The sequence below is a fragment of the Meleagris gallopavo genome, chromosome 1 (genome assembly GCF_000146605.3).
Source record: "Meleagris gallopavo isolate NT-WF06-2002-E0010 breed Aviagen turkey brand Nicholas breeding stock chromosome 1, Turkey_5.1, whole genome shotgun sequence".
Classification (NCBI taxonomy): Eukaryota; Metazoa; Chordata; class Aves; order Galliformes; family Phasianidae; genus Meleagris; species Meleagris gallopavo.
The window spans coordinates 35,754,542-35,778,853 of NC_015011.2; the positions used below are offsets into that span (position 1 = coordinate 35,754,542).

At 37.6% G+C, this 24,312-nt stretch overlaps 1 protein-coding gene across 1 annotated transcript in view; it reads left to right on the plus strand.

The window, feature by feature from the left end:
- Positions 1 to 24,312, plus strand: part of LGR5 (leucine rich repeat containing G protein-coupled receptor 5) — a 60,643-nt gene that overhangs the window by 24,717 nt on the left and 11,614 nt on the right. Inside the window, exons 5-15 of the mRNA XM_010708166.3 lie at positions 8,091 to 8,306; positions 11,404 to 11,475; positions 13,584 to 13,652; positions 16,440 to 16,511; positions 17,352 to 17,423; positions 17,524 to 17,592; positions 17,725 to 17,796; positions 19,637 to 19,702; positions 19,911 to 19,982; positions 21,433 to 21,504; positions 23,043 to 23,168. Of these exons, the coding sequence (XP_010706468.2) occupies positions 8,091 to 8,306; positions 11,404 to 11,475; positions 13,584 to 13,652; positions 16,440 to 16,511; positions 17,352 to 17,423; positions 17,524 to 17,592; positions 17,725 to 17,796; positions 19,637 to 19,702; positions 19,911 to 19,982; positions 21,433 to 21,504; positions 23,043 to 23,168 (978 nt within the window). The remainder of the gene's footprint in view (positions 1 to 8,090; positions 8,307 to 11,403; positions 11,476 to 13,583; positions 13,653 to 16,439; positions 16,512 to 17,351; positions 17,424 to 17,523; positions 17,593 to 17,724; positions 17,797 to 19,636; positions 19,703 to 19,910; positions 19,983 to 21,432; positions 21,505 to 23,042; positions 23,169 to 24,312) is intronic.

Sequence of the window (24,312 nt, forward strand, 5' to 3'; positions counted from 1 at the left end):
GGATGCAGAATAAATTCTGTTTCTGAATTATCCACAGAATTTCATCGTCACTTCATACAAGAAAAAAAGATGGCTAAATTTTCTAAAGTATGCACTAACTTTGAATTAGCAGCATGAAATCTCTAGATGATTGAAAGTCGGCATGTTCTTCAGACATAGACAAACATTAGCTGAGATCTACTGATTGGGAAGCATACTGTGCTAAAAATGTTCTCTTTTTTTTTGTGTATAAAGATGTTCTACCAGAAAGTTCACATCTTTTGCACACGTTCAATTCCGATGAAATCCAAATAATGAATCAATTTCTAGCAAACTTTTGTCGTCGGTGTATAACTTACCCATACACAGACACACATTATACTACTTTACCTCCCAGGTTCTTATGTCTGTCTCGAACAATACTTACCTCCTTAATATACAAAGCATTCGTTAAGGTTTGTAAAGGTGAAAGAGCCTTAAGAATTAATTATCTTATAAATTGTTATTTGGTCTGTACCTTTTTTTCTTTATTGACCAGAGAGACTGAAATATCTTAGCCATATACTTTTGAGGTTGCAGTTCTTTCCTTTGATCTTTTTAAAAAGTCATGAGAAAATGCTGGTCTACTGACTATATTAGATTTTCTTTCTACTAAACAAACAAAAAAAAAATCTTGCTGAGATCACATCATTCTATACACATTCTGGACCAAAACACGATAAGCCAAGCAAACAAGGGTTCCTTTGTTGCTCTGAAAGAGACTGTTGAATTTCCAGTACAATTTCCAAACAAAATGACAGTCTCATTCTTTTCTGCAGATATTCTTTTCCATAAGTGAAGAAGCTGAAGAAGTGAAACAAACGTAGTTGCAGTGTGTAGTCTGTGTGAAGAGCTGATGTTTTGTGACAAAATTGAGACAGACAGAGAATAGGGGTGGTCAGCAGAAACTTTTAGACAGCTGCGTAGCAGTCCTAAGATGGAACGATACGGGTTTGTACAGAAAAGCTACTATCAGCTGAAAGATGATCACTGGCAAAAGAGACCTCTTTGAGGGAAAAAAAACTATTATTCTTTTGTTTGCTTAAACTGGGTTGTGCTTGTCAGATAAAGGTGTGCATAGATTCAATTTCTTGTTTCTTACAGTCTAGGAATTTTCTGCTCACGTAGTGGTTCTTGCACTGGTTTCTGATTTTACAATAGAAGTATTTCTTGAAACCTTTGAAATAGCAGCAGTCTTTTCAAGGGTGTAATTAAGAGGTTAAAAGCCTACACAAAGGCAGGTTCTATAAGATAACAACTTCTTGTGTTTATTATGTTTAACTAAACAGGTGGCATGGTTTTCGAAAGCCTCATTAACCCTTTTCTTTAGGTTAGCATAGCTGCAAAAAACTGAAAACTGATGACAGGGCTTAGAACTGCCTTTTGTATTTTCACCCAAGAAGGGAGTCATGTAGAGAGGCAATCCATACTAACCACCTTGATAAGTTAATGAATATGGAGAGGATTACGTTAAAATCATTTTTATATAAATATGTATGTAATTTTGTGTGTACGCACATTAGATGTATACAAGGGCTGTTCTGAAAGTAATGCCTCCCATTTTAATATGCTGGCCCACAGCTGTGTTTATCTCCATGTTCAGCATTTTATGTGGGCTATAATTTCCTTTTGAAATTTGTCATGAATACAGATTATCTGGTTTACTAGCCCTAACAATTCAAATTATGTTTGCTTCTGTTAAGCCAAGAAGAGGAAAGTAAGTTCTCAAATTCCATGACTGAGAACAGCCAACACACAATGACTGGTGTCACAACTTAGATCTTGGCAGCGGGGTTTGAAGTGTCACTTGAATGCTGTCTCCTTTATTATTCACTTTTCTGTAGAACTGACTGTAAGCAGATGGTCTCTGGATTTTATGTTTCCCAAAGCTCCAATATCTCCACTCTGCTTTTAAATCAAGAAGGCTTTTAATGATTTTGAATATATCTGCTTAATCCAAAAGCCTTTTGTGTAGGTTTACTGATTTATTTTTGAAATATACCTATTAATCATCAGCTTGCTTTCTGACCAACTGTTTTAACTGAATTTAAGTATTTGTTTAAATAGGTATTTTTATTTCTAGTGAGATCACTTATGTACCAGAATTGACATTTCAGTATTTTTTGAACAAGAAGGATTGATAAAGCAGGCAGTGATGCACAAATTATTTTTTTAAGATCTCTTCCCTGAGCATGTTAAAACAAATTTTATGCTATTAGCAACTAGTAAGTTGGAGATCTTCATTTGTAAATTTTAGTAAATAAAGGAGGGAAGTCTAATTGGCACTGCTGATGGAGAAGTGAAGCTTCTGCTGCTCTTTTATTGGGGCTATTGTAATGCAGCACCTTGCAGTGAATGCCACAGATTCAGATTAATTCAGTTTATTTTCTTGTTTAGAAATCATTGTTTGTTAGTAAGAAGCTTTTCCTATTTCATTGTCAGAGAGAAATGATAATCAAGAATAGATTATGTCACTATCCATGCTACACCAGTCATCAACGATATTTAAAAACAAGCATTATTTACAGTAAGACATGACACTTGTTTTAATTCCTGTAAAACTTAGAAGTTTTAGTAGTAGAAAACTTTAGTTAGTTTAGTTTTCTACTTTAGTAGTAGAAAACAGAGCAGAACACAAGACAGTACCTTTTCCAAAGCGCTGGAAACAATTGTAGAGGAAAAAATAAACCCATTTTTTCTCCACTGAAAACCTGAAAAGTTGGAATTTGGTGTAGCACACAGATTTGTCTTTACAAACATAGGATTAAAAAAAAAATAGTATAAGTAAGTTTAACTTTCTGATAGAATTTATATATCACTTCAGTTTTATTTTTAAGACACGTTGCTATGTGCAGAGCACTTTATGATGCATTTTTACATGAAAGTTGAGCTAGAAATAATCTTGGCTGTTCTTAATAGTTTGCTTGGCTGGAACAGGTGAGAAAATGGATTTTTTTTCTCCTGCAGGAGAAGGAGATGAAAAATCCATTTTCTCACCTGTCTCTAAACATTTGACTTTTAAAAAGAAATTCTTAATCCGAAAAAGGAGTTGAAGACTTTGATAATACAGAGTTCCGAGATGCCTCCAGTTCAGTCTTAAAACTAAAAAGCCTTTTTTCAAGAGTGTTAACATTATAAACAGGGTTTTTTTTCTGTGTGTTAATAATCCTGATTTTTAGTTAAAAGACCAACCAACTTCGATGAAATCACATTCTCCCAGGAGAACTGTTTTCATGAAAAGACAGGAGTTTCAGTTGTGGTTTTTCATGTCACACCCCATGATAATGAAGTCCACAGAAGGCTTTATCCTTCTCAGGAAACCCAGTACCTCAACAGTTACCCTCAAGCTCCCTAAGGAGGAATTTCCCACAGTTTGAATCAGGGTTGTGTGTACTCATGCATACAACTCTACGCATACACAAAAATCTCTCAAAACTCACGGCTACAGTCTCATTTTACTTCATGTTTTATCTGCGTGAGCTTCTAGAACTCCAGGGCACACTACATAACGAAAGAGGGACTGAATCGTGTAGTACCAGGACAGTGTCAGAGCACCCTTCTCAGTCACACATTTTTCCAGCTTGATAAACAGCTAGGAGGAGGACAGGCACGCAAGAATCCCCAGTCTGTTTGTGCTACCACTAAATATTTGAGTCCAGTCCCTACACAAGCAGATGTAGGGTCAGACTGCTTTCAAAGTGGGGTACAATTACTGGGTCAGCAGTTCCAGGCCGCTGAGTGATGTTTTCTTGCATCCAGTAGAAGCTACTCAGTGTCTGACTCCTTTCTGTCTGCTGAGCAATCTCGTAAATGAGTGTTGCTTTTTTTTTTTTTTAATCATACCTGTGAAGAGATACATTTCTCAACCTCAGAACTGCTAATGAGAAATCTTTCTGTGTGGCTGAATCCCACCAGGACATACACTGCCTGTGGGACGAGGACAAGAGGGCCGAGTGCTGAAATGATCAGCCATGTTAGGTTCAAATCAGATATACAAGAAGGTCCACATGAGCATCATGTGGTGACACAGTCTTACCACAGTTGGTCTAGCAGGGCAAACAGGGCATAAGAGTGCTCCAAAGCTCTGGTCAACACCATCTGCCCTGCTGCCTCATGAGAAGGGTCCTTGGCATGCTTCTGACTGCTGACAGATGAGGTTTGGCTGAGTGGTTACCTGGGGCCACTTGGCAGCCCATACAGGCCTGGGCCATCCTGTCAGCACCCTGCATGCAGCCACCTGCTTTGGGAGGCCAGCGGAGGCTACTGGCAACATTCCCAGGCACACAAGATGTCTGGTCTTGGACCTCTGTTCTGCAGCCAGGTTCCTAGCATGACCCAACAATTCCTGCTGGCCTCACTTTTTCCAGCTTTTGGGGCTTTGAGGCTAGTTTCAGTATGAAAATAGCTTTGGAACTGGATATTTGTGCATTATACAACATGCTAGTGTCCTGGCACACCATCCAGGATACACCTGAACAACGTATTTGGATATAAAGAGAAATGCTAAGGATCAAAACTCTCAGAGGTGTTGAGACCTTCTCATGTTTTACCTGCAGATAGAGTTTAACTAAGCAGCAGGGCAGAAACAAATGTTCCTAAACTATGACTTGTGACTTTTTTTTCCTTTTTCAGTCTTGCTGTTGCTGCGCAGGGTTTCTTGTATCAGTATTGTACAAGCTAATACAAGGGCTGAAATCTCTGGGAACTGCTGTGCTGGCATGTTGTAATTAAGCTTTCACAATAGTACTAGCATTTTCCCCTGAGGATTGTCCTGCTTAAGGGGACATGTTGGAGAAACCATGGTAGCCAACTTTATTTTCATTATATTCACTTTTGAAAGCCAGTACTGATGTCACTCTTACCATTCCTTACATGTGGCTTTAGCCTAACTCCTATGAACAAACCCTTGAGAGGGTCCATGTCACCACAATCTGACACCCTCCTTCCTGTGATACCCACCCCAAATGTGCCCTCTCCCCCAGTCCTTGTTCATAATTGCTCCATGCTTTCAACAATGCCTGTGTGCTGTAGAACCTGGGGAGGAAGAAAGAGGTAGGAGAGGGAGGAGCATGCCCTTCTGCCATCTGTGTACCTGTCATCAATACTCATACGCTCTCAGTTCCTTGCCCACCCTGCCTACTGCATGAAGGACCTTAACATTTGGTTTTGTTGGCATTGTATTCTTGGCCTCTTTATCTATAGTTGCAATTTTCCTCTTGTCCGGTCCCTTCATTATGTTCAGTCCCTTATCCCTTGCAAAAAGAGGCAATCCATGTGATAGATGTTTATCTCAGAGGGGAAAATGACCTGGGAGAAGTTTCCTTCCTGTTCCCATACCTAGCATTTGACTTAACCTTGAATGAAGGAGGAAGACTCACCAACAAGACTTCAAGGATCTTCTTGAGCGCTAGGTATTTCACTAGGTTGTACCTGCGCTTACTCTTGGGATAAGACTCAGAGAAAGGAAAAATATATGTATTCATGTGGAAACATACCAGTGGCATAAAGCTAGGTGTCCATATTGAATTGATCCAAAAATATGAATCAAAACTTTTTTTAAAAAACCTACCTTCACCCTTTTCAGAGTAACAGCGAATTAGTCATGCTTTCAGTCCTGTATGAATAATATCTTTTCATCGTATATAACGCATATGGTCCTAGCATTCACAACATGCCACAGGAAACACCAGTGGGATACAGTCCACGTAGCTCAAGCATTTTCTTTGAAAGGTTTGGACATTTTAAGTGAGCTCATGGTGAATTTCATACTGTCTGCTTTATTTACATGTCGCCTATCAGAAGAGATCAAGCTTTTCTGTTTCCCTAAATTAGCTCTCTCTGGAATATAATAGCAGCTTTCAAACTCACCATGTTATCTATATATTTTCAATTATAAATAGGGTCATGTTTGTGAGTTAATGGGTTTAGTTTTGAAAGTGCCAAAACTTTGATCAACGTATGTGAAACAATTGGCTGAAAGCAATGATTTTGATCAATGCTTTATACATCAGTGTGCATTACCTACAGTATGACAGGAAACGTAATCACTACTGAAATGTTTTATTATCTGCAAGAGGGAAAAATGGTACTTGGAAATTCTAAAAAGATTAGATAACAAAAGAGCACTTGAGGCAGTGCTTATGAGCACTGGTAGACTGTATAATCCAGCAATAGGACATGCAATACAAATCATTGTAGTTTCAAATTTTCTTACAAAGTTTATTTAAGGAATCAGCTACTTAGAATCTCATTTATATTACAGCAGTCCTATGTTGACTATTTTGTTTACATAGTAGTAGTGGACTTATATTTGGAAACTTCAGTAATAAAATTGGCTCCTTGATTTCCTCCTGAATGTTGGTAAGGTAGAAACCCTGACCTCTCTGAGAACAGCAAAAGTACTGCCTCTGCAGCCACAGAATCACACAAACAGCTGACTTCTGGCTTTGCCACGCGAGCAGGAGTTCTGTGAGTAACTCCTCTGGAGTCTGTCCTCTTCTAGGAGGTTGGAGCTGCACAGTCAGCCTTGGCACTGAGCAAGAAGCTGACTGTCACACAGTGACACACTTAGGCTGAATAAAGCCTCCATTCTTTAATCAGTGTAACTGTCAAACTAATGCAACTGTAAGTTCTTAGTTTACATACCAGCATCACACAGGGAAGAAATTTACGTCTAACCAAACACAAAGAAACCTCATCTACTCATTCAAATTATACCTTATTTGAAAACACAGGCATGGCACGGTTGTTGCCTGGGGAATGGGGGAGGTACAGCATGACTGTTTCTAAACACTTCCAGCCTCACCCATTTGTTGACCGACCCTTGAATTATTTTGAAAGTTCCGTCTCTGCTGCCTGCCATGTCAGTTATTATATTGAAAATTTAATTGTACAGGGGCTTTGACACTGAACTTTATAAATTTGTTCCAACTGACCTTGTCTCAGTTATTTGCCAGCCTGGCACGAAGGCTTCGCATTCATTATTTGTTCTCATGCAGAAGGTAGAAGGAGCACAGGGCAGGAGATAGAATGGACCTGACGTTTTACATGACTGTAAATGAGGAAGCAGCTTTAAATAAAGAGATTGTCATGCCCATCGCAGAGAGTATTGCATTTCTCTCAAACAGAACGAATTTAGGTTGTACAGAATTACTTATTTGTACCTTGGTGTGTGTGTTTTTGTTCTTTGGTTTGTTTTTTTATAGTGTTTTCAAAACTTCTATTTAAATTTGTTTTTATTTCATCTCTGTACTCTTCTGAACAGACATCTTCAAGAAAAGTTTTAGAGATTGGCTTCTATGACATAGTATTTCTAGTGCCTAATCTGCAAAAAGTTAAGTAGATTTAATCCCTACTTGCAGAAGTGTGAAAGCAAGATATCACCTGCAGCTCAGGAAAGGTGCAACATGTAGTTGAGCTCCCTCTGTTGGCTCTGCAGAGGTTGAAGTTCATCAAGTAACTTCAAAGGGAATCAACTGCATTAGCAACACCGATCTCTTGTTTAAAACCATTTTGCTCTACTATTAAGAAATGTTACGTTCGTTGCTCATTAGAATAATTGAACTGCACAACTTTTAAGAAGGAGTAAAACATGAGCAGAAACCCAGAAATAATTTTATTTCTAGCTTTTATAAGTGACAAATAGCATCTGGAAACCCAAAACAGCTTTCAGCACTACAACTCAGTGATTTATAGATTCTGAAAGAGAGTGTCATGCTGAGTTTCTTATATTTTTTTATTCCATACTTTCAAATAATTGGTAAAGCAAACAACTTTGTGACCGGTCCATAGAGAGGCTGTGTTCAAAAGTGATTAGTCTATGCTCTCAGTGAACCAGTCACCCCAATGGAGAGCTGTAAGCAGTGAGCCAACTGCCTGCCTAGGAGACTTGTGAACACCATGTGAGGTCCCAGAGATAATGTTGCAAACAAGATGGAAATACAGAATCTCTGGGAAATGAAAAATCGATGTGACAAATGCTGCCTATCCTCGTTGTGTTCTTGATGATAGTTTCTTGTGAAAGTCACTGTTCTTTTCTCAGAATCAATTTTCTTTATTTCTTTTTCTCCTAGACGCCTGGATGCCAACCACATCAACTATGTGCCCCCCAACTGCTTCAATGGCTTGGTTTCCCTTAGACACCTGTGGCTAGACGATAATTCCTTGACAGAAATACCCATCCAAGCTTTTAGGAGCTTACCAGCACTTCAGGCAATGACACTGGCACTGAATAAAATTCATTATATACCAGACTATGCTTTTGGAAACCTCTCGAGTTTGGTAGTTCTGTAAGTTTTATCAACTGCTTTCTAGCCAGAATCTCTGCTTCTTTGAAGGGCTTTGACCTCTTTGTGATTAATTACTTGAAGATACAGTGTTTAATTTAGGTGTTACTTGAGACAACCTAATAGCTGCATACCTGGGTTCGCTAAGCCTCTATTTTTTCCTTACAGTGTTAATATTAAACTTACATTATCTTGGACTATAAAGCTGTAGTTTCCTTCTACTTTTGCACTAGGCTAATGATGATACTCTTTATGTGTGCAGTCCTTTCTGCTATGGAAAATATTTTTTAAATACCAAGTTGTTTTTTTTTTGTTTTGTTTTTGTTTTTGTTTTTGTTTTTGTTTTGTATGAGTACAATAAATGATTTTTTAATTATCTTAGGGAAACAGAACTTCCACATCATCTTCAAGTCACATTTGCTAAAGTGCTTGATTAATCTAACTTAAAAGTTTTGTCTCCAGTAAAAAAAACTGTGTAAGGGAATTTTTAAAAAATCACCATATCTGGTCAGCAAAAGTAACAGGAATAGATGAATTGTATGCTTTGTAAGGCAGTACTGAATGGAGAAAGATTAGAAAAAAGAAATGAACTGAAAGCTTTCTGGGTGACTTGGAAAGAATGCTGCCTGGTAGAAATTATGTATAGTTCTACTTCACAGATAGTATATGTAGCTTTATATTCTGATATATTTGCATACCAAAACAGCTAAATGAATCAGATGCAAAACCGTCTCCAAAATCTGGAAGGAATACTCTGGAACTCAGTTTTTTATCTTCTGGGAATGCACCAAGTGGAAAAAATGCTAGACAGGCTGCAGAAACTAAGGAGGACACTGAGGAGAAGTTATTTCAGGATACTTTGGAATGTGTCAGTATTATTAAGGAGAAAATAATATAGTCAAGAATTACAACCTGTCTGAAACTATAGTCTGTAAGAGACTTAGTGTATTTTGGCATATTCTAACCCCACTGCAACCATTGAACCTGGCACATTCCAGGGTTCTTTATTGAGTATTGTATTCACTTTCTCTGCCTAGTGCTTAATGTATTCATTTAAATGTATAGAGCACCAATTACAAGTGTGCAATAGCTGCCTTGTAGTACACAATCCTTGCCCTGTGTTTACATTGAGTATCGGTCCCATTCCATTTAAAGTGGATGGAGAAGTGGATAGACTTGTTATTTAACCAAGCTCCTAGACATATCAGTAATGCTGTGAAGGTAGAGAATGTCTTGAATGTCATTCTCTAGATCCCCACCAGAAATGCGGAGATAGGAGGACATATAAGAAAGCCAGGAGAAAATGACCTTTTTATTCCCTGATTGCTTCTGCTCACTTAGGTTCCCATATTTTAGATCTGACCTGCTTACCTCTGGTCCCCTGGGTTTCATATTGATTTATAATTAAATTATTCCTCATTATCTGCAACATCTGATGCTAAGCTGGGCTCTTCAGCCTGGAGAAGAGAAGGCTGTGAGGTGACCTGATAGCAGCCTTTCAGTATTTAAAGGGGAGCTATAGGAAAGAAAGGGACAGACTTTTTATCAGGGCCTGCGGTGAGAGAAAAGGGGAAATGGTTTCAAGCTCAAATAGAGTAGATTTACATTAGACATAAGGAAAAAGTCTTACAGTGAGAGTGGTGAGGCACTGGAATAGGTTACCCAGAGATGTGGTTGATGCCCCATCACTGGAGACTTTCAAGGAGAGGCTGGATCAGGCTCTGTGCAACCTGATCTAGCTGGGGTGTCCCAATTTATTGAAGGGGAGTTGGACTAGATGGCCTTTAAAGGTCCCTCCTAATTCTAAGGTTTCTGTGATTCTATGATTCTTTGGTGATTTTTGGCTCACCAAAATATTCATGTGCAGTCTTTTGTTTGCTACTCTATTCAGTCTGGCAAATTTCCAGCTGTGTGTGAATATGCATGTTCGTCTGGCACAGGTTTGAAGCTCCATCACTAGCAATCCAAACTGAAGTTGAATTTGTAGACATTCTTCATGCTAACTCAAACATTACAGCTCAGTGTAATCATTTAAAAAAATGATTACTTTTTTTCCTAGGAGGAGGGAAACCTACAAAACATTTGTATATTGCCATCAGGAACTTACTTTTTATGGACAGAGATACTCAATGTCTCTAGGTTCTGTGATCTTTAAAATTATTTTCAGAACAGAATGAAGCATTAAAGGGTATGTAACCAGCAGCTCCTCAATCACAATCCATCTTTTCTTTTGAAGTGTTACTCCCATAGTTTTCCTCCACTATGAGAGTGAAATGTGAAGAATAAAGTAGAAGTTTGCTGCGAAAAACGCATCCTCTTCAAAAGCCAGCTTAACTAGCACTAAGTTGTACACACTTCCATTAATGAGCTTAACACAGATTGATTTTTTCCATGTCAGTATAAAAATCTTAGAAGTAGGCAGCATTCTGATCCTTCACGTAGGAGGGTTTGACTGAATAAAACATGCAGCAGTTACTCTCGGGGGCTGAACATTTGAGAAGTAAGTGTTGACCTACAGGTGTTTACAGGTTCAAAGAAGAACAAATTAAAGCTCTAAAAATTGATCAGTTCACTCATCTCAGTGAAGCTATGACTCCTTGTCCTATGGCTTTGTGTCTTCTTTCATTCTAGCAAGGCTAATGGCTGTTTCTGCCTTATTATCCTTCTACTCACCTGCTATTCTGTGCCATCCCCGCTAACAGCCTCTGAGTATACGTTTTCCAAGTGAACACCACCCACAGTTCTAAAGGCAACATGTTAATTAATAATATGTGAGAATATGTATACAATTTCACAACATTTAATGTGCAAAACCCACTCTAAAATTCCAGGTTATACCCTTTCTAAGCCATGTAGGTGGTTGTAAAACAAATCCCTTCTATGGGACCAAATTGAATGCGGCATGGGTGGAGTGATGTCAGGAGAAAGCAGGGAGGGCAGTGAAAGTGCCTCCTCTACATGCTCTTGCAAAAGCATGACTTGCATTTAATTGGTGCATGCCTGAAAATAAGTTTATTTTGATTTAAGCATCAAAATGTTTTGCTTGAGTCCGCTGTGGGCAATGTGCTTTCCTGACTGTGTGCTTAATGTTCCCCTGCAGACATCTCCATAACAATAGAATCTACTCCCTGGGAAAGAAATGCTTTGATGGGCTCCACAGCCTAGAGACTTTGTGAGTTGACCTCTTATTTGTTTCCTTTTTTTTTTTTTTTTCCCCAGTGTTTTCATTAATATTCTGAAAGAATAAAAATGGCCTAAGAGCTAAATGTGTTTTTTGGCTTGCCTAATCGCTACAGGGTCTAAATGATGGTTTCCAATGTCTCTATGTGGCAAATAGTATTTTGACAATAAAATTAGCTTGCCTTTTAATAAGCACCATCAGTTGATAAACTGTTTAAAGGACATTTGAGAACTGTATTGGGCATTGAAAAATAAGTGGCTAATCATGAGCAGTTGTGTTTGCCTAGTTTAGTACTATTTATTTGTCTGGTTTAATCAATAAACTTAATGGCTAGATTGGGAAACTGTCAGAGTGAGAAGATTTACCACCAAGAAACTGTCTCGCCATAGAAGAGGGTTATGAAATCATATAATTTTATTTTTTTATCCCTGGAAAAAGAGAAAGTGCCAAATACATTAATCATGTATGTTTTACAAGGAAAGAGATATCTCAGTTGTGTCCAAGAGCATGTCTTTAAAGAGCTTTGCTAAAGAATAGCACTGATAAGGGTTCAAATTGCCTCAAGCTTTTGTCAAAGTTCTGTTCATATCCATCTGCTAGAGTAGGTAACAGAACTCCAAAATGCTGCAGGAACAGTAAAAGCTTGCGTATTTTCTTCTCTACCGCCTGCTACAGTCAGCTAAATCCTTCTCAGAGATTTTAGAGATTTCACCTAGCCAGGGCAGAAGATGAAGATTTGAGGAGCAAATAGACAAAATATCAAATCTGAATAATGCTAGTCTAAAGGTAACTATTTTCTTTCTCATCCACAGAAGTATGTACTGCTCACTTTCATGTTTCAGTAACATCAGAAAGCAAGAAATTTTGACCTTTTTTCTTTTTCTTTTCATTCCCTAGTTTCAGTTGCACTGATCCCTTCAAATGAAATGCAGTTTTACAATTTTGACTTTTAGTCTGCTGTGAGTTGAAAGGAAGTCCCTTAATGTAGCACCGGAAAGGGGGACAGGAAAGAGAGAGGGAAAATGTAGTAGTTTGTTGTGTTTTTTTAAGTGAGATTCACATGGCACTTGGTCAAAAATAGGGGAAAAAAAAGAACAATGGAGTAAGTAATTGCAAACCCAGTCCCAGCCACCTGGTATGAAAGAGATGAAAACTCAGAGGACAGTCATGAACCTGGGAATGGATATAGGTGGAGTGTCTTCACTGCAGTAGGAGAGTGTCGCACTTGCCTCAAGCTCACTACTTGCGTACTGTATAGACCAGTTTCGAGGTAATTTCAAGACAATCTAAAGAGATCTCAGCATAAACGACGCAGGTCAGCTTTAAGATCATTTGTTTGCATTGATGCATAAGTCTGAAAATCACATATCACTGGAGGGCAAAGGAGAACTGTGCTTGCCTGTAATCTCTTTCTGTCAATAAGCAGGAGAGAGAGATTTACAAGCAGGAAGGAAAGCTTCCTTGAGTTCAGACAGCAGTTTCCTGCCTGAATTACTTCAGCCTGATACTGTTTCAATTTCCATCTATTGTAAACTGTGATTTCTGTTTTGCCCATTCCATAAGGCTGTTTCTCAAATTTTTCGGACTATATTCTTCACAGAGCAGTGTTCAGGGTGCACCACACAGGTGCATCTCAATTTTAGTTTCAGGTGTCTCCTGAATACTAAAGGATGCACACGTCTTGCTCAAGGCAGAAGTATGGGTATAGTTCACTCACTTCACCATAATGAAGTCTAATTGCCACTGCAGCATGAGCAGTTCTTAAAGCAAAGGTCACTACCCTAGCTAAACTACTGTTTTTACAATTTGTATGGTTAGAAACATTCTCCATGTGAGTACTGCCAAAGCTTAAATTGAACAATACGGTTAATGATAAAGTTGGGCTTATTGTATGTTTTCCCACTTGATAAGAAAATAGGAATGAGAATGTGCCCTAAACAGATTTTTTACAGAACATCCGTGCACTTTAAAGATTTCCTCGATTTGGCTATACGTTTCTCATTCAATGCATGAAAAATGGTATTTCATTACAAATGCCAACAATTCTGTTATTCCTGATGTAACACAAAACCTAAATAACACAATCTATTTTCACACAGAGATTTAAATTACAACAGTCTGGACGAGTTCCCCACTGCTATCAAGACACTAACAAACCTAAAAGAACTGTAAGTACAGCATTTGTATTAGGATGGAGGATGTTTTGTCTAGTGTATGACTGATTATTTTCTTAATGCTGATTTTGTCAGTAATCCCTGAAATCTGATATCCTAGGAAAAGCTAATAAATGTGCCAACATGCATAAAAGATAATTTTCAACATGCAGCTTAGAGCATTCAAGTTCTGACAACTTTTATACTGCATTGTGCAGTAAATTTTCTTCAAGAACTTCATCCTTGGAAGCACAGCTAATTTGTTTTGAGTCCCAAACACAACAATTGTTCTTTCCAAGCAGTCCAAAATATCACAATCTGCTAGACTAAGGAAAAACATGGCCCTCTTCCTGGCTTATTAAGTTTAAATGTTTTCTTCCATCTCTCCTCCCCCATTAAATTAAAGCATTCTCTTTTCATTAATAGTCCTTTGTAATGTTGTAAACAAAACACTTGTGGATGCACAGACGTAGTTTCTCTAAAATAATGTCAACACTGAAATGAAGCCAGCCAAGCTGAGTTACAAAAGAATGAACGAAATATTCACACATTTTAAACATGATGTGTACAACAGTATGTATGTCCAAAGTTCTTTCAGTTTGAAGTAATTGCCACTCTACACGTACCATCAGCATAGATTTTACAAAAACTAGCTAATCTTATAGCAGCTAGACACAGTTGACACAGTTGTAGTATTACTGCATCACAGGTAACAATGCCACTTTTTATGGCTGGGATTTTTTTGGAAGCAGGGAACACCCAAGCACTGTTGACTCCAGCTCAGTGCCTCCTGTGCTGCAGAAGAGTGTGGCTCTATGAGGCTGTGAGTTTCTCAGTCCAGCTACTCTCAACTGCTGTTCTGTATCCTGAGGCCTAAAATAATTGGTATGAAATCCAGTGGCCTCGAAGAACTGCCTTTCTGCTGACCTCTGGAGTCAGTAGCCAAACATAGATAACCTAGGTTTGCAGTAAATGCACCTTGTCCAGTCCAGCAAATTGCCTGATGTGCTTGAGATTTCTTGACCCCATAGCATCTCACATCTAGGTATCAAACTGCTTGTGTCAGCTGAACTCCTCTGTGCAGGAAATCTTTGGAGTGTGAAATTGTAACCCGAATTCCCAAATCCAGCACAGAACCTGACCGTGTACATCAGTATTTTGCTTGGGCCCTGGAAGCTGATCTGTATAGGAGACACATGAGGTGTCTCTTATAGGGTTCCTTCTGTTTTTGCCAAGAGGAACCCAGTGCCACAAAGATTCAGTTTATTGCAGGGCTACATTACTAAGGTGTTTCTGGGTCAGGCCTCTTCTCTTAGAATTTGTGCTTGGACTGAAAACACTGAATATGGCTTTTTTTTTTTCTTGTCTTGGAAAGAGCAAGCCATCAAGGCAGAGCTATACCAGTCCCAGGTGCTCTGCCTTTGGTGATCTCAGCTGTAGGGCAGTTCTCTCTCCAGAATGGGTATAGATGTTAGGTTTTGAAGATGCCTGTGAAACATTTTTCCCAATGTGGCCTTACTATAGTGTCCTTACCCAGGAGTGCAGATATATTTAAGCTCTTTTGCTCAGTATGTGAACTGACAAGCAGTAACTCACCTTTGGTTCAGATGAGGTACATTGCTGAGGTGCAGAGCCCAGGGTATGAGCTATAGCCATGATCACTCTCTCCCAGTCACCTCAGAAGTGCCGTAGACTCTGTTTTACAGAAATGCACTGCAATTTCCTTTGTTTTTTTGATGGGGCTGCTCCCACACTCTGACCGTGTCAGTGGTGATGAGGGGCCAGACTCTGTTCTGGGAAGCAGTCATGCCATTTCCTTTGCCTTTCTCTGTACAAGGAATTCCATTCAATACATCCACAAAACCAGTCTGTTCACTGGTTCTAGATGAAATGGGATCCTCATATTGCTTGGAATCTGTGTCTGCATGGATGCAGTTTTTATGGTGTGCAGAAGGACAATGGATTTAGAGCCTTGTTCTGTCTGATCAGCAGTAGCACGGTGACTAAACAAGTGAAGCCAGTAATGTGGAACCTGTTGAAGTAATGACCAAGTGTGCTTGCATCAGTGAACAATTTGAGGCTTTCTAAATGTATAAATTTAATCTGGGAAGCCCTTTTCATAGCCGACTGAACTAATGGGAGTTTCCCACACAAATCATCATTGTTCTTTAGAAACCTTAGTTGTTTCTTTTGTTTTTCACAATGGAGAAGTACTCATATGAATAAAATCCAGTAATTAATGATGAGACCAAGTTTTGGCCCCCTATCCAGCAGACACATTGGATAGCTTGTTCATTTCTACATCTAAAATATTTCAACAACAGTGTGGTTGTGGGAGACTCAACAATATGATGTGTAAAATCATTTACCTTATAAATTTGTGTAATTCATTATTATCACAGTAAACGGAATAGATGCAAATTAACAAATACGGGGAGGATACATGTATACATGTATATATGAACTATTCAGTGCCTATATTTACATTACATATACATGATCTACATGCCATACAGCTATGAAACAGTTTCCTGCTGTGAGCATCTGAATTTTAAAATGCTATTTTGCTGTTTACTTCACCTGCATGGAATTTCTCGTGTAGAAGAGTGCTGAATTCCAGACATATCTTTACTTTTTCTTTTGCTCTTGCTTTTACCAGTTGTCTTACCCCAGAAAGCAAAAAAATATCTTTACACACAGATTTTCCATACTACAATCAAAGAAATTGTTGTGTACGGTGAATACAGATTGTGCCTTCTCATGCCTTTTCTTTACTGTGTAAACCATTTTTTTGTTTCGTAGAGGATTTCATAGCAACAACATCAAGTCGATACCTGAGCGTGCATTTGTAGGTAATCCATCACTTATTACAATGTAAGTGGTAACAGTTTATTCAGTGACACTTTGTGTAAGACAATATGGTATTAAGTACCATGTTTGTTGCTATTTGATACATCTTGTGAATGCACTGTGTAGCACATAATAATGCAAGTGAACAAGTTTATATCTTTCTAGCCTTATGAAAAGTGTGGCAATTTGCATGCCATATTTAAAGGGAGCGGGTATCACTACTTGATCATTGACCTTTCAGTTGAACTACTCTTTATAGGTCTCTTAGTATTGCTGGCAAAATAGAAGATATAGAAAAATTACTCGTGATGGATTCCAGTCTCAATTCTCATTATTTTACATGAGAATACATTTAATTGGCAAACCTCAATGTAAGAAATTGTAAAATAAATGTAAGAAAAATAGCCACAAGTTTTGAGCAGCATTTTTTTAATGAGCAAAAGCAATACTCCTTCACAAGTGCAGTGGTACTCAACTGCTGTTGATGGACAATGTCTTCTGAATATGTGAAGTTCTGATTTCTTCATCCATCAACTTTGCCATATATCATAATAGAGTTCTTCATCTTTGAATTTTAATCTTTCTGGGAGAAAGAGGAAATGACAGGCTTCTGGTTTTAAATCCAGAGAAAATGGATACTTCAGTATTAAAACCGTACTTGATGGACATAGGCTAGCAGGTGAGAAAAGGCCCACAGGTGCACAAAATGTCTGTGAGCATTCAGAGATTACTCATTTGTATATATTATAATCATGTGTTTTGAATCTTTTAAAATATTCCATATAATATTTTGTGTATGTGTCATTTGTATAACATTGTGTATAACGTTGTGTATAAAATGCCTTTTTTGCTCTCTTTTTGCAGACATTTTTATGATAACCCTATCCAGCTTGTTGGAAAATCTGCTTTTCAAAACTTACCAGAACTCAGAACTCTGTATGTGTTTCGTTTCTTTAAATTGTCTTTAATTGCAACGTTAGAGGTGTCCCTCAAATTCCTCATTGCAATTGTATTGAAACGATGTTTTAAATTCTAGGACTTTAAATGGTGCCTCACAGATAACAGAGTTTCCTGATCTGACTGGGACTACAAGTCTGGAGAGTTTGTAAGTAGTAGAGGATTATTTTTTCTTTGGTTTATATTTCTGATATTTATTCTAAAGAATGTCCCAAAAATAAGCATTTGTTTTGCAATCTTTAATGTATTTATTTATTTATTTTGTAAATTCTCTCAATAGGACACTCACAGGAGCACAGATCACCACTCTCCCCAGATCAGCTTGTGACCAGTTGCCTAATCTCCAAGTGCTGTATGTTTCAGTATGATTAATAACTTTACATCAATAAAAAAGATTAATGAGCAAATGAAATCATTATGATTTCAAAATTACCCCATTGCTGCTATTTTTGTGTATCACATTATTGCATAGAAATCAGAGCAGGGAGCAAGTCCCAAATGTTACTGAAAAATACCATCCTCCAACAGTTCGCATTCCACATACCTGTCAGTATTTCCCATGCATTGCTGAAAAAGATCATTAATTTTCGTCTTTTTAGGAAATGCTAAAATGGTTCATGATTTTGTTTAAAAAAAATCAGAGCTACGTTCATTGACTTTATTTTCAATTATTCTGCCTCTCCTGTAGCACTTTTGTTTTCTTCTGAGACACTCAGTGAAGTGAATGGAAAATTTATCTGCGTATGGAGTTTAGCTTTGAGCGCTTTTCATGCGTCTCTTTTAGATTTTTCTCCAGACAGACTTAAGTAGTTGACTGAAATTTTGATAGACTATTACTTGGCATTGTTGGGGCATAGTTCTTATACTAAATATCCAATATTATTTTAGCTTGGAAATGTCCTTGGGCTTTGCTTAATCACTAACGAAAGTAATCACTGTGTCTGCTTGTTTGAGAATCAGCCAACGCTTTCCTCTATGTATTACATCACTTGGAATGTATTTCGTATTGCTTCTCTGGCCAACATTGAAATAGGACTAATTATAGCACATGATTTGAATACCAGTGTGGATGTCATTAACATTTCCAGAAAAATTAAGTTTTAGTTGATGGACTCAGTAGAATCTTACGCTGTCACTACTTGCACTATTTTCACAAGTCAAACATAGAATCTACGAAATGCCCCTGTCAGAATAGTAATGGCAAAGATAATTTTTTCCAAGAAAGCAAGTGGGTAGATACGATTCAGTTTTAAAGGACTGGAAGCAGGGATGAAAGTAGATTACTCTTTTACTTGATAATATTAAATAACTATGGGAAAAGGACATTTTTTGTAATTATACATGTAAGTTTTATTCCACCAGCAAAATTCAGATTCAGTTTTCCCCAAACAAGATGTATATATGTATAGAGAGAGAGACTGTTGAGAGTGGGTAGGAGAGGGGCGTTTGGTTCTTTTCCTCCTTTTTTTTTCCCCCTCCAATTTCTACAAATTGCCTGGGCTTGTTTTTGATTAGTTAGATTATACTATAAATCAGTCCAGATGTTCCAGTTATTCTGTAATTTGTTGAGTTTTGGCTCAAGTCTTTTCAAGAGCTTTTTTCCCTCATGTAGTGATTGATTTCAAAGTTAGTTCCCATATCTTTAACCACAGTGCTCAGTTATAAGATGTAACAGTTCTAAGGATCAGAGGCAATACTGATTAATCAGAAGTGTAGAACTGAAAGCTAATTACAGTTCATTGTGATTGTTGCCAGAAAAATATAGGATATTCTCACACAAAATGTACATATACATTTAACATATTTATAAATAGATACTTATTAGTGCATTTTAAATGGTTTAAATATTTATCAGAAGTTTAATGTGATGAATATGAAGTCTGTGATGCAAAGCCAATGCTCCCTACAAGCAGACTGCCAATATTGTTACTGTAAAACATTTAGAAGTCTGCACTTCAGCAGGAAATTGTCAGACAATGCAAGGAATTTGCAACAGCAGTATCTGGAGTTAATATATCTTTCCTTCTCCCCTCAGTTAGAAATTAGAAGCTGACAGATGAGAGATAATAACTGAGTCTGCACATTTCTATTCTCCTGTAAAATAAGTTATTTTTAACTGAGCATAGAGACAGGAAAGCAAATCTTTTAGCATTACACTGAATGTTAATCTTTTCTTTTCTTGTGTATTACAGAGATCTGTCTTATAATCTTCTGGAAGATTTACCCTGTTTTACTGCATGTAAAAAGCTACAAAAAATGTAAGCTCCAAACTATCCTAAAATGCCTAAAAAGAGGCATCTAGGCAGAATTTGCTTGAGCATCATTAATTCAGTTACTACTGACCAATTTGATGTACTCAAATACGTATCTTTACAATGTACTGAAATGGATCATAAATGGTCTACAGTACTGCCTAGCGTCTTCTGGATACCTTTGAAACTGAGAGAATTTTTATTACTGTTTCAGTGACTTGCATCATAATGAAATTGATGAAATCAAAGCAGACACTTTCCGGCAGCTGGCTTCTCTTCGTTCTCTGTGAGTACGGCACTAATGGTGGTTCATGTTGGTGCTCAAACACATGGGGTTATATTTTCTATTTATTCACTGCCTATTCACTGTCTGTCCACTGGCTGCCACAAGTCATTCTAATTTCTATTTCTCCTCATTTTGATCTTTCATCCATTAAGTTGCAATTTTGAAAGCAGAATAAACATTGTTAAGTTTAGTATCTGAACAATGAATTCAGCTAGGTAAGCTTGCAGATATAGAAGCTGTTATTTCTAAACATTTATGATAGAGGTGGAGAAAGATGCTGTCCCAGAGCTAGTATCTATTGGCAGAATCAGCTCCGAGGAGCATGAAATCATTATAGAGGTAAGTGTTCTCTGTGAAGAAGAACAATAAGAAATACATAGGTCATTCCAAAAGTAATTCTTCCCATGAAAACGACAACAGATACAAGGAGCATAATAACATTATTTGATAGAACAAATTCTCAGCTACAAAGCACAACTTTTTGTCGTGGTCACAATTAGCTGATTTGCACAGATGACCTGGTTAAGATGCTCTTTATTTCATGATGTGACAGCTGTGAATGGCTATCTGGAAGGTGGATTGTCTTCCACATCACTGCTGCCACTGTTGAAATGCACCACCCACTGCCTGACTGTGCTCACATCCACTCTTTGGTCTCTATAAACATTCAGCAAGTGTCAATGTGTGTCATTTTTTCTGCATGGAGGAATTTGGTGATGCCCCTTTGCTTCGTATGCACTTTCGTGTCACACACCATTTTATCAGACCTCTCCTCTGCTGCCATCTGTCACACAGCAGCAAATTGTAATGGAATATTGGCGGGAAGGTTCATCCTCTACTGGCATACCACCAACATCTGTTTCTGATGTCCTGGGCCAACATAATAAAGTAGGAGGCATTAATTTCAGAGCATCCATCATAAATTTAAAACTTATGTATGTTTCTAGTGTTCATACAGACACAGCAGAATAATTTTGTAGAGAAATTACTTATGAGATTTGCAGGATCAAGTCTATATGTATATATAGTATATTATGTAGCTACTTTTACTTATTTCAGTTTTTCCTAGTTTGTGACTAAGTTAAGTTTATTGACAATGGATTTGCTGTTGCTTGTCATATCACAAGGGCCTCTTAGAAGTAGTCTGTATATCCCACTCCTCTGTCTGCTGCCTTGGGAAACTGAAGCAGACTGAAAACAACTAAGTTAGACTCTGAAGGGCATTAAGAAGTTTTAGAGAATGTTGTCACTTTAGTAACTAGCTCCATTAACTGACTAACATAATTTTAAAAATTTCAGTAAGACTTTGCAGCATGAGATTTGCAGAAGTTTATTGAAAATATTTGCATGTAATTAATACCTTTTTTATATTTAGGCACCCTAATCAAGTGTATGAAAACTTCCATATTCACTCAGTGGGTATGTAATTTTCCACTCACTTTTCTTGTAGGGATTTAGCTTGGAACAAAATTAAAATTATTCACCCCAATGCCTTCTCCTCTTTACCATCTCTGATCAAACTGTAAGTATTTGTATATCTTTTACATTTAAATTTTAACATTTTTCTTGCAAGAGCATACAAAGCACTGGTAACTTGTTAATTGCCCCACTCAGCAGAAATAGAGGCTGTCTCTGTTCTAATCTTCTGGTCTGTCAGATTTGTATCTAAATGTCTGCTTTCTTGTACTTCACCAACTCCCGTAGGTATTATGGCAAAGCTGCATATACCAAAGCGTAATCAGGGTGATTAGGGCTCCATGAAACATATCAGTGTATCTGCCATTGTTCTTTCAATTTGTTAGTCATTTACTGTCTTTTAACAGTGGGGCGGATACCTTATTAGTTGTGTATCAAAACAAAGGACATGGATTCAAAATCAAATTACAAACATCGTTTCTCATTGCATGAAATAGTTTTTCTTCTTAAGTAACTTCAGTCAGAATATTTAATGGATAAAACACCAAAAATCCAATTTTGTAGGCCTTACTTACAAGCACTTCTGTCTTTACTTTTTCCTTCTTCCCATTATAATTGCAATACCTCTATAAGGTGAATCCCTGGGGTGTATCCCTGGGTACAACATGAAAGAAAATTCCTCTGGAGTTATCTTGCTCTGCAGTTGTTCACAAATGCATGCTGACAGGTATCTGATCACAGATAATCCAGTAGTTTGATTTGGGAGTTACAGGAAACAAAAATTTGAAAAGAGGCATTAATTTCTTTTGATGGACTAAGCCACCTCTCTGAATGGTGGACTGAAAAATGTCTGTGAGGAGAATATTGCCTATGACATTCTTTTTGGGGGATCCTCCTTAGTGCTTTCTTGCAGAAGAAAGAGTACAGGAACATTGTGCTGCCAGCAATAGATTTTGCCCTTGATCAGTAGAAAACCCTTTGAACACACACATAAACCATTGTACCAAGTGTTACCTGAAATGCCACTCTGTAGCCCTCGTCTGAATGAAGTCACGATAGACTTCACAGGTCAGTTGGACCAAAATTTTGCCTTTGGTAATTAACTATCTTGTGAGCAGTAGGACATACGCATGCACAAGTACGTGCACATTAAACATGAAAAGGTAGAAAACCAGTACATCAACAGGTCTCTTATTTTATGACTAGCCCTTTAGATTTAGATGTCCAAGGGAGAAGAACTTTATAGTCACCCATAAAAACATTCCAGTGGCATCAGACTCTCCTTTTTTCTGCTTGAGCATTGACCATCTTAAATATTGCAGTGTAGATTATCATGAAGGGGACTGAAACAGCTTACTGAATAAATGGAAGGAAGAGGGAGTAATAGAAAACAGAATGTGTCTGAACATCTGCCTTTGCTTACTTTACCACTTCCCCTTGATCACTGTTAGCTTTCTGCTGAAAATATTGGTGTATATTCCTGAGTGCTGTTGCAGTTTTGCTCTGTTGATTGAGACTTGTGTATAACACAGTCATTTTTTATCAGTTTGGAAAACTATAGCCTACTTCTCCAATATGACACTTCTATTACAGAATTAAAACAAAAGAGAACCTGTAAGCTGATTTTTATTTGCTGTTATGCAGGGATGTGTCATCCAACCTTTTGTCCTCTTTTCCTGTGACGGGGCTACATGGTCTAACTCATTTAAAATTAACAGGAAATCATGCACTACAAAGTTTGATATCATCTGACAATTTTCCTGAACTCAAGTGAGTATATCATTGAAACTAATAAGTTACATTTGTGTTCATGTGCAGTGGAAGGTGTGTCAGTGTGTAACGCATGTTGTTTCATATTGTCAGTCTTTGATCTGTGCTATTAAACCAAAGCAAATATGATAAAAATGATAGACTTATTTTATTATGTTCCCTTTTAACTGAAGAAACTGTGAAGTGTTTTGAAATATTAACCCCAGTATTTGGTTAATGTGAGCCACATCTGCTTCCTGGTGATATATTTCAAAAGCTGTTAAAACAATATGATATGATATGTCTTTCTACTGGTCTGTGCTTACAGAATTTCCCTTATGTTTACAGAGAACTCAGTAAATATCAAAAATATACTACTGAAGTTTTAAGATATTTGGCCGTTTTTGTTTCAAGTAAAAATGATTTATTTTTTTTTCTGTAATATTTGGTTTAAGATTCAGATAACACAGAGACATGGAATTAGGAAATTGCAGGGGTTAGAAGGGATCTCAAGTGATCATTGAGTCCAACCACCCCCCAAAACTTTGCCATTATTACTATAACATTTTGATGCTAATAATTTTCTGCTGGATGCTCTGTGACACAAGAAGGAACTGTTATCTAGAGATTATTTGCAACTCTGCTAGTCACTGCATGACCATAGAGAAGTCACAGTAAATCATTTTGCCTCTGATTTCAGGATACTGGGGACTGTTCCTTAACTTTCCTTTGACTTTCATGTTTTAATTGGAGGATGCAAACTGAGAAACATTCTTTTTCCTCACTTCAATGTAAAATTTTTGATACCATAAAATTCAAAACAGTTAAACAGTATGAACATAATTACAGAATTACAGAGTGGTAGAGATGGGAAGGGATCTCTGGAGGTCATCTAGCCCAACCTCCTGCTCAAGCAGAGTCACCTGGAGCCAGTTGCCCAGGGCTATGTCCATAAGGATTTGAAAGACTGCAAGGAAGACTCCATACTTACGTCCTCACTAGATTTGCATTTTGCACTGGAAGAGTTCCATAAGTCACTATATGCAGACAACTCAAGGAGATGTGCTACTGATGGAAAGGACTGGAGTTTTTGTAGTAACAAATAAAGGTGTGATGAGTAGAAGTAGGGAGATGATAAAATGTTTGAATAAAGCACTGGATAGAA